The 9,803-nt window shown below is 47.0% G+C and overlaps 1 protein-coding gene and 1 non-coding gene across 2 annotated transcripts; both read right to left on the bottom strand.

Annotated features, from left to right (window-relative positions):
- Positions 1 to 925: 925 nt before the first annotated feature.
- LOC101024440 (60S ribosomal protein L10-like) lies at positions 926 to 1,469 on the bottom strand. The gene has a single exon (XM_009209568.2). It carries the CDS (start codon positions 1,388 to 1,390, stop codon positions 983 to 985), a length of 408 nt encoding a protein of 135 aa, XP_009207832.1. The 5' UTR covers positions 1,391 to 1,469; the 3' UTR covers positions 926 to 982.
- LOC116275133 lies at positions 1,341 to 1,475 on the bottom strand. Its single transcript, XR_004184092.1, has one exon. It is a non-coding gene; the product is annotated as a small nucleolar RNA SNORA70 (small nucleolar RNA).
- Positions 1,476 to 9,803: the final 8,328 nt, after the last annotated feature.

The raw sequence follows: 9,803 nt of genomic DNA, 5'->3' as shown, positions 1-9,803 counted from the left end.
TGGCCTGGAAACGCTCCTAGAACTCAGCCGGGCAATCATCTGTTTCCTCTCTCAAGCGTGATTGCCCTGTGCTGACTATGTTACGTCTGAAAACACTTATTTCATATATTTTGTCAAGTTTTTAGTTGTTTAAAGTGGAAGTGTAAATCCAATCCCTGTTATCCATCTTAGTCAAACACATTAGTTTAAGACTGTCGTTTTTTGTTTTTGTTTTTGAGACGCAGTCTCGTTCTGTCACCCAGGCTGGAGTGTGGAGTGCAGTGGCACGATCTTGGCTCACTGCAACCTCCACCTCCCGGGTTCAAGTGATTCTCCTGTCTCAGCCTCCCCAGCAGCTGGGACTACAGGCATGTGCCACCACGCCTGGCTAGTTTTTTGTATTGTTAGTAGAGACGGGGTTTCATTGTGTTAGCCAGGATGGTCTCGATGTACTGACCTCATGATCCACTTGCCTTGGCCTCCAAAAGTGCTGGGATTACATGTGTGAGCTTTTCAATCTCTTCAGGGTCTCTGTAGAAGCAGAGATCAGGCATGACCTCTTGTGGGTGTTCACAGGAGATAGTGCCAGGCATGTGCAGAACTCCCTTAGCCAGCATTCCCCACATCAGACCCCCTAAGCGAGCTCCCTTGTTGCATGGGATGGAAATATCCACACAGCGCAGAAGAGAACCTGTGTTCCCCAGAGGTATGGTAGGTAGGTTATCATGAGATGCCTCCGTGAGAGGCCAGTGGCTACCCTGGGATCAGTATCTACCAACAGACGCAGTTCCCAGAAGGCTGCCTGGAGCTGGTTACTGAAGGTTCCAGGAGTGAAGTGGCCAGCAATAGGAGTGGCTCCTGTGGCAGCAGCAAAGCTTAGCTCAGCCGGCTGACCAGGATTCCAGGAGGATATGAGACTGACATCAGAAGGGTTTTAATTTTTTTTGGACAGGACGTAGAACGTATTGGTGAATATTAAGAGGGGGCAGCACAGTAGAAGCCTTCATGAGTGCAGGGCCCGCCACTTGTCCAGAGGGCCACGACTGGGGATGTACTTGACCCCACAGCCGTCTGGGATCAGCTGCTTCTCAGCCACCATGTCTTCAAATGCATCGGCATTGAACTTGATGAAGCCCCACTTCTTTGAGATGTGGATCTTCTGGTGGCCAGGAAACTTGAACTTGGCCCTGCGCAGGGCCTCAATCATGTGCTCCTTGTTCTGCAGCTTGGTGCAGATGGACATGACAACCTGGGCAATGCGAACCCTGGCCACAGTGCCCTGGGACTTTCCAAAGGCACCTTGCATTCCTGTTCGGAGCCTACACTGGGGTAGTGCAAAGTCAGAAACTTGAACATCCATCACCTGTCTCCAAGGTCCCTTAGAGCAACCCATACAATAAACAGGCTGCATACGCTACCAAGGAAGCTGCTGTTTGCAGCGACTGCACACTGGGCCCCCATGAGGAAAGGAACTCAGTCAGCTTAATTGGCTGCAGAATCAGAAGGGTTTTCTTTTTTTTTTTTTTTTTTTTTTTTTTGAGACGGAGTCTCGCTCTGTCGCCCAGGCTGGAGTGCAGTGGTGGGATCTCAGCTCACTGCAAGCTCCGCCTCCCGGGTTCACGCCATTCTCCGGCCTCAGCCTCCCGAGTAGCTGGGACTACAGGCGCCCGCCACCTCGCCCGGCTAGGTTTTTTTTTGTATTTCTTAATAGAGACGGGGTTTCACCATGTTAGCCAGGATGGTCTCGATCTCCTGACCTCGTGATCCGCCCGTCTCGGCCTCCCAAAGTGCTGGGATTACAGGCTTGAGCCACCGCGCCCGGCCCAGAAGGGTTTTCAATGGCAACAATGGTACAAGCTGCCAACAGAATTAGATTCTTCAGATTTAGGATGTAAATGCCGTCAGTTTTCCTTTTTTTTTTTTTTTTTTTTGAGACAGCATTTCGCTCTTATTGCCCAGGCTGGAGTGCAATGGCGTAGTCTTGGCTCACTGCAACCTCCACCTCCTGGGTTCAAGTGATTCTTCTGCCTCAGCCTCCCGAGTAGCTGGGATTACAGGCATGCGCCACCATGCCCAGCTAGTTTTGTATTTTTTGTAGAGACGGGGTTTCTCCATGTTTGTGAGGGTGGTCTCGAACTCCCAAACTCAGGTAATCCGCCCGCCTCGGTCTCCCAAAGTGCTGGGATTACAGGTGTGAGCCACCGTGCCCAACACTTTTCCTTTATAGATATACTGTTCCATCTGGAACCAGGTTGGTGCCACCTAAGTGGGTTCCTGCTGCAAGAAACTAGAGGACATTCCCCTCCTTCATTTGCAGGACATCGAGGCTCTGGACATTGTGGAAATTTCCCTTTAAGTTATGATAAGAATGCAGAAGAGCGCTGTATGGCCCCCTCTATGGGTAGCATGAAAAACCTACAGAATGTTAAATGGGGTCTTACTGATTATCTCAGGCTCCCGGTTCAGTCTCCAGTCTGAGGAAAATAGCTGACAAGTCTCCTTCTTTCTAAAGTGCACCAATCAAGCAGAACCTACTAGAAGCTGCTAACCCATCTTATGGCATATAGTTCATTACATATCTCCAGACCATAGAGAAGAGTAACCAGGAGAGTCATTGAGGAGACTGATCGGAGGAGACAGAGGATTTCTTTGAAAGGAGTTACTGGCCTAGAGGTGAGGGCTATTCCTACCCTGGACCTGAAGTCAAGTCAGAAGGCTCTATTAGCCGAAGTGCTGTCCTGTACTGGAGCAAAAGATGCTGAGAGAGATCTGGAAAACGCGACCTGTGTCTCCTGGAGTTAAGGGAGTGTAGAGTCCTCTTCCCAACTCTTTTTTATTTTTTGAGAAGTCTCGCTCTGTTGCCCAGGTTGGAGTGCAGTGGTGCGATCTCGGCTCATCTGCCACTTCTGCCTCCTGGTTTAAGCGATTCTCCTGTCTCAGCCACCTGAGTAGCTGGGACTACAGGCATGCACCACCACACCCAGCTAATTTTTGTATTTTTACTAGAGACAGGGTTTCACCATGTTGGCCAGGCTGGTCTTGAACTCCTGGCCTCAAGTGATCCACCCACCTCGGCCTCCCAGAGTGCTGGGATTACAGGCGTGAGCCACCACACCTGGCCAATGCTTCCCAACTCTTGCCTGGAAAAGTCTGAAGGCCAGAGGCTGGCTAGAGCTACCTGTGTTGGCAAAGAAAGGACTGTGGTGAGCTTGACTGCACTTCCAGAAGTAACCAGCTTAGAGAATTCTTAAAAGGACCTTACTAAGAGGACTTTACCTACTGGGTGAGGCAACACCAGGCTACAAAGGCTGATTTTTTCCACCTAGATTGATTGATTGATTGATTGATTGATTATTTTATTTTGTAGTGACAGGATCTCCCTATATTGCCCAGGCTGGTCTTAAACTTCTGGCCTCAAAATGATCCTTTCTGCCTCATCCTCTCAAAGTGCTGGGATTACAGGCATGAACCACTGTATTCGGCCTCCAGATTTAAATACATTGCAAAAATAGTCCCCGAAAAAATTCCTTATACTTTTTGTCCAGATTCTTCAAATATTAACATTTTACATAACCACAATACACATATAAAAGCCAGGAAATTAACACTGATACAGCACTATGATCTGATCTATAGACCTAATTCAAATTTTACCAACTGTCCCACTGATCTTTTTCTGGTTCCGCATTCAGTGCAGCATCTCACCACACATTAAGTTGCATGTCTCCTTAATCTTCTGTCATCTGGAACTGTTCCTCAGCCCTTTGTCTTCCATGACCCTGACGTTTGTAAAGATAACTGGCCACTTATCTTGTACAATAGCCCGCATCTGGGGTTTGGCTGAGGTTTCCTCATGACTAATTTCAGTTCTGCATTTTTGTTGTGAATATCAGAGAAGCCATGCTATGTCCTGTGTGCATCATGTCAGGAGGCACATGATATTTTTCTCATTTCTGGGGATGTTCACTTTGATCACTCGACAGGGTGATGTCTAGAGGTTTCTCCACTACAAAGTTACTCTTTCCCCTTTGTAATTAATAAGTATTAGGCCGGGCGCAGTGGCTCAAGCCTGTAATCCCAGCACTTTGGGAGGCCAAGACGGGCGGATCACGAGGTCAGGAGATCGAGACCATCCTGGCTAACACGGTGAAACCCTGTCTCTACTAAAAAATTAAAAAAAACTAGCCGGGCGAGGTGGCGGGCGCCTGTAGTCCCAGCTACTCGGGAGGCTGAGGCAGGAGAATGGTGGGAACCCGGGAGGCGGAGCTTGCAGTGAGCTGAGATCCGGCCACAGCACTCCAGCCTGGGCGACAGAGCGAGACTCCATCTCAAAAAAAAAAAAAAAAAAGTATTTTGTGGGAAGATCTTTAAGACTAAGTAACAATCCCATTTTCTATATTATTTTACCTACTCATCCTAGCTTCTGTTGAAGTGTTTTTACCTAAAAAAGTTATTAGCATAGTATTTGCCAAACAATGCTTTTCAATGTCTATTTGCTAGTTGGAATTCTACTGTAAGGAAGAACTTTTCCATCTTATCTCTGTATTTATTTATGTCAGGATGGATTCATGATTCTTACTTTATTCTATGTGTTGTAATGTATTACTGTTAGTATTTACTTTCTTTTTTCTTTCTCTCTCTGTCCTTTTTTTTTCTTTTGAAAGAGGATCTTGCTCTGTTGCCCAGGCTCAAGTGTGGTGGCACAATCATGGCTCACTGCAGCCTTCACCTTCCAGGCTCAAGCAATCCTCCCACCTCAGCCTCCAGAGTAGCTGGGACTACAGGTGCACACCACCACACCTGGCTAAGTTTTAATTTTTTTGTAGAGCTAGGGTGTCACTATGTTGCCCAGGCTGGTCTCGAACCATGGGTTCAAGAGATCCTTCCATCTTGGCCTCCTAAGATGCTGGCATTACAGATGTGAGCCACCAGGCCCAGCCTGCTCTCTTGCTTAAACTGTTTAAGGTTTGGCCATTGGAACCCCTTCAAATGGGCTCCTGTGTCCTTTTGACACATCCCATCATTTTGTGTGTGTGCAGTTCCTATTTTCTGTTGCACATTAATTTTGTACTTTCCCTGCCCTAGCACTAAAATCAGCCACTTCTTCAAGGACATGTAATTCCTTTCATTGGCTAATGGTATTTAGGAATCCAGACCTGGGTGCTAGTTGTATTCATTGGTTGTAGGATGCGCGCGCGCGCACACACACACACACACACACACTAGTTCATACCTCCAATTGCAAACCAAAATAATAGGTTTCATGCAGCCTTTCCCATTTCTTATTTTAACTGCTTTCTCTGACAAAGAGAAATTTAGCTTTCATTGTCCATAACGCATTTATTTTCTCCAACACACATAAATTAGTTTCAGAGATGCTAGTATATGTAGCCATGAGAAAAACTACTAAGTATAATACTTATGCTCAATTTTTTTCTTTGGCCTTATAGGACATAGCCAAAAATGCTCTTTTCCAGAGTTACTTAGGGTAGTTATTTTCTTCCTCCATCCCCAGTGTGGTTTGGTATTCATTTTTGTTACAGCCAGGTTTTTTTTTATTTTTTATTTTTAGTTTTTGAGATGAAGTCTCGCTCTGTTGCCCAGACTGGAGTACAGTGGCAAGATCTCAGCTTACTGCCATCTCCGCCTCCCAGGTTCAAATGATTCTCCTGTCTCAGCCTCCCGAGTAGCTGGGATTACAGGCTCACACCACCACGCCCAGCTAATTTTTTGTATTTCAGTAGAGATGGAGTTTCACCATGTTGCCCAGGCTGGTCTTGAACTCCTGAGCTCAGGCAATCCACCCGCCTTGGCCTCCCAAAGTGTTAGGATTACAGGCGTGAGGAACTGCGCCCAGCGAGTTTATTGTTTTTGTTTGTATTCCATTTGGGGCCCTATCCTATCTTTGTTGATTACATTTTTATTCATTTTTAAGTATGTGAAATATTTACATGGTTCTAAAAGTCAGAAATATACAAAAAGGATGGCTCAGAGCAGTATCCCTTCCCCTATCCTTTCTACCCTATTCCTGTCTACTGCCGATAAATTACCAATCTCATTTGTTTCTTTGTTTTTTTGAGATGGAGTCTTGCTCTTTCACCCAGGCTGGAGTGCAGTGGAGTGCTCTCAGCTCACTGCAGCCTCTGCCTCCTAGGGTCAAGCAATTCTCGTGCCTCAGCCTCCTGAGTCGCTGGGATTACAGGCGCCCGCCACCACGACCTGCTAATTTTTCTATTTTTAAGAGACAAGGTTTCACCATGTTGGCCAGGCTGGTCTCAAACTCCTGACCTCAGGTGATCCACCCGCTTTGGCCTCCCAAAGTGCTGGGATTAAGGCGTGAACGACTGCACCTGGCCCAATTGTTACAGGAAAGTGGCCCCGATCTAGACCCCAGTAGAGGGTTCTTGGATCTTGTGCAAGGAAGAATTCAGGGCGAGTCTGCAGTGCAAAGTGAAGGCAAATTTATTAAGAAAGTAAAGCAACAAGAGAATAGCTACTTCATAGACAGGGGAGCTCTGAGGGCTGCAGGTTCCCCGTTCCCCATTTTTATGGTTATTTCTCGATGATATGCTAAACAAGGAGTGGATTATTCATGCTTCCCCTGTTTAGACCGTATAGGGTAATTTCCTGACGTTGTCGTGGCATTTGTAAACTGTCATGATGCTGGTGGGAGTGTGGCAGTGAGGACGACCAGAGGACAGTCTCGTGGCCATCTTGGTTTTGGTGGGTTTTGCTCAGCTCCTTCAGTGCTACCTGTTTTATCAGCAAGGTCTTGATGACCCGTATTTTGTGCCGACCTCCTATCTTATCCTGTGACCTCCTATCTCATCCTTCACCGCCTGGGAATGCAGCCCAGTAGGTTTCAGCCTCATTTTACCCAGCCCCTATTCAAGATGGAGTTGTTCTGGGTCATATGCCTCTGACACAATCTGATGTTTCTGGATTATTCTTCTTGTGCTCTTTTTTGCACAGTTGAGCTGTAGAGATGAGATTGGGGTAAGATGTGTAAGGAACTCACCTTGGGCACAAAACTGGGGGGGTGTCAAAAAATCAGTAGCCAGGATAAATAATATTTTAATGCAACGTTTTAAAAATCAAAATGAATGCAAAACAATCCATGATAACAAAATATCAAAAATTTGAATAAATGTCACTGCTGTACCGAGCCATATTGGAACCAGAAGCAAAAGGAAAAGTTTTCTCCTTCTCAAAAGTGTTTTGAGAAACTGAGTCTCAAAAAAGTTAATCCCAGCACTTTGGGAGGCTGAAGCGGGTGGATCACTTGAGGTCAGGAGTTTGAGACCAGCCTGGCCAACAAGGTGAAACCCCGTCTCTACTAAAAATACAAAAATTAGCTGGGTGTGGTGGTGGGTGCCTATAATCTCAGTTACTTGGGAGGTTGGGGCAGGATAATTGTTTGAACCCAGGAGGCAGAGTTTGTGGTGAGCTGAGATTGCGCCACTGCACTCCAGCCTGGGTGACAAGAGTGAAACTGAGTCTGAAAGAAAAGAAAAGAAAAGAAAAATTATCTAATTTTGATTTTATTTTACCTTTTTTTTTGGAGATGTAGTTTTGCTCTTGTTGCCCAGGCTGGAGTGCAATGGCACGATCTTGGCTTACCGCAACTGCAACCTCTGCCTCCCAGAGTCAAGTGATTCTCCTGCCTCAGCCTCCCGAGTAGCTGGGATTACAGGCATGTGTCACCGCCTGGTTTATTTTGTTTTTTTTTTTTTTTTTTTGAGATGGAGTCTCGCTCTGTCGTGCAGGCTGGAGTGCAGTGGCGCTATCTCTGCTCACTGCAAGCTCCGCCTCCCAGGTTCGCACCATTCTCCTGCCTCAGCCTCCCGAGTAGCTGGGACAACAGGTGCCCGCCACCACACCCAGCTAATTTTTTAGTATTTTTAGTAGAGACGGGGTTTCACTGTGGTCTCGATCTCCCAACCTCGTGATCCGCCCGCCTCAGCCTCCCAAAGTGCTGGGATTACAGGCATGAGCCACCGCGCCCGGCTATTTTGTATTTTTACTAGAGATGGGGTTTCTCCATGTTGGTCAGGCTGGTCTCAAACTCCCGACCTCAGGTGATCAGCCTTCCTTGGCCTCCCAAAGTGCTGGGATTACAGACATAAGCCACTGCTCCTGGCCTTTTTTTTTTTTTTGAGATGGAGTCTTGCTCTGTCACCAAGTCTGGAGTGCAGTGGAATGATCTTGGCTCACTGCAATCTCTCTGCATCCTGGGTTCAAGTAATTATCCTGCCTCAGCTTCCCAAGTAGCTGGGAGTACAGATGTGTACCACCATGTCCGGCTAATTTTTTTGTGTGTGTGTTTCTAGAAGATACAGGCTTTCACCATGTTGGCCAAAACTGGTCTTGAACCCCTGACAGATCCACCCACCTCAGCCTCCCAAAGTGCTGGGATTACAGGTGTGAGCCACCTCGGCCGGCCCTCCTTCCTTATTCAAATCTCTTCTTTTCTGTATCTTAAAGTAGCTTTTGATGCCTAGTTTTTCCCCAGAATGTTAAAGCAGTTGAGAGAAAAATATAAAGGCCAATGGATTAAAACTCACATCATTTTAAATTTAAATATTTTATTTATACAAAAAATAGGCCCATCTATGGGGCAGCCCATCTATGGGGCAGCCCATCTCTGAACCAGCCCACGATTCTTCCTCTGTCATCTGGGCATAGGAAAACTCCCACAAGGCTGTAGGTATATGCTGAGAGAGAAGGATTAGTGCAATGGAGGCAGGTGACATGGGTCTGGGTCCACCCATTCATATAACTTACTTGTGCCCTTTGGGCCTGTCTGAGCCCAATCCTGGAGGTTCTACTTCCATCGTACCAGTAGAATGAGGCTGTGCCCATCTACCCTTAGGATTCAGTGGGTCTGACAGTCACTTGATTCCAGCAGTCAGATGCTCAGTCTCTACCAGGACACAGTAGCACCCTAGAAACCCATTTTCTCAAGTGCTTCTCTATTGCAGATAGAATGCCCTTGCTCCAAAACTCTAGGGGTCTGTATTGTGGCTTCTCCATAGAGGTTTGACAGAAACTTCACATGGTGTGTTTGCCACCGATAACCTTACTGTGATGGGATCTGTTGGGCCACATGGCCCAGATGGCAGGCCCAGTTATACTGCAGCCTGGAGCTGCCGCAGAGCCCTTTCTGGCCCTGCCCACTGCTCAGACCTGGCATTCTTTCAAGTCACCTGATACATGATATATGGGTCAGAACAATATTTCTGAGAGCAGAACATCCAAAACTCGAGAGGCTTTTTATCAAGCGTTGTGCTTCTTTCTTAGTGGTGGGAGTTGCCAGATGCAGTAATGCACTTGACCTATCTTCCTGCATCCCGCATACCACGGATACCTGAACACTTCGCTGGCTTCACTGGTTTCTGAACCTTTGCAGGGTTTAACTTCTTGCCCTTTGGAGCACATATATCTTGCCAGAGCATCTAAATCCCTGCCATTTCTTTGTTGGCTGCCCACTTTCTTGTCTCGAGGAACACCAGGGCCTATTTGTCATTATAAGCGATCCCTGGGAGTCAAGTCCTCCCATTGGCCATCCCAGCCTTGCTGCCCATTAGAGTCATTCCACGCACCTTGCCTTTGGTAGTTAAGACCTGCCATCTGGCCCCACAGAACAGCCAATACTGAGCTTCTCGGCGATGTCAATGGCTTCCTCACTAACTCATTTCATATCACTTAATAAAAGGGAGAATTTCTGGGCCCTCTTTTGCCTGCTCATCTGGCAGGTTCTCAGGTCTTACACAATGAGTGTTTTGGCCACTTCCTCAGCACTCTGCCCTGGCACCTTTTTAGCA

Source organism: Papio anubis, chromosome 5 (genome assembly GCF_008728515.1).
Source record: "Papio anubis isolate 15944 chromosome 5, Panubis1.0, whole genome shotgun sequence".
NCBI lineage: Eukaryota > Metazoa > Chordata > Mammalia > Primates > Cercopithecidae > Papio > Papio anubis.
The sequence above is the reverse complement of the archived record's forward strand: the minus strand, read 5'-3'. Positions and strand labels throughout refer to the sequence as shown.

Excerpts from the sequence above, each read along its gene's own strand:
- LOC101024440 (XM_009209568.2), bottom strand. The coding sequence starts at position 1,390 with ATGCAGCCTGTTTATTGTATGGGTTGCTCTAAGGGACCTTGGAGACAG.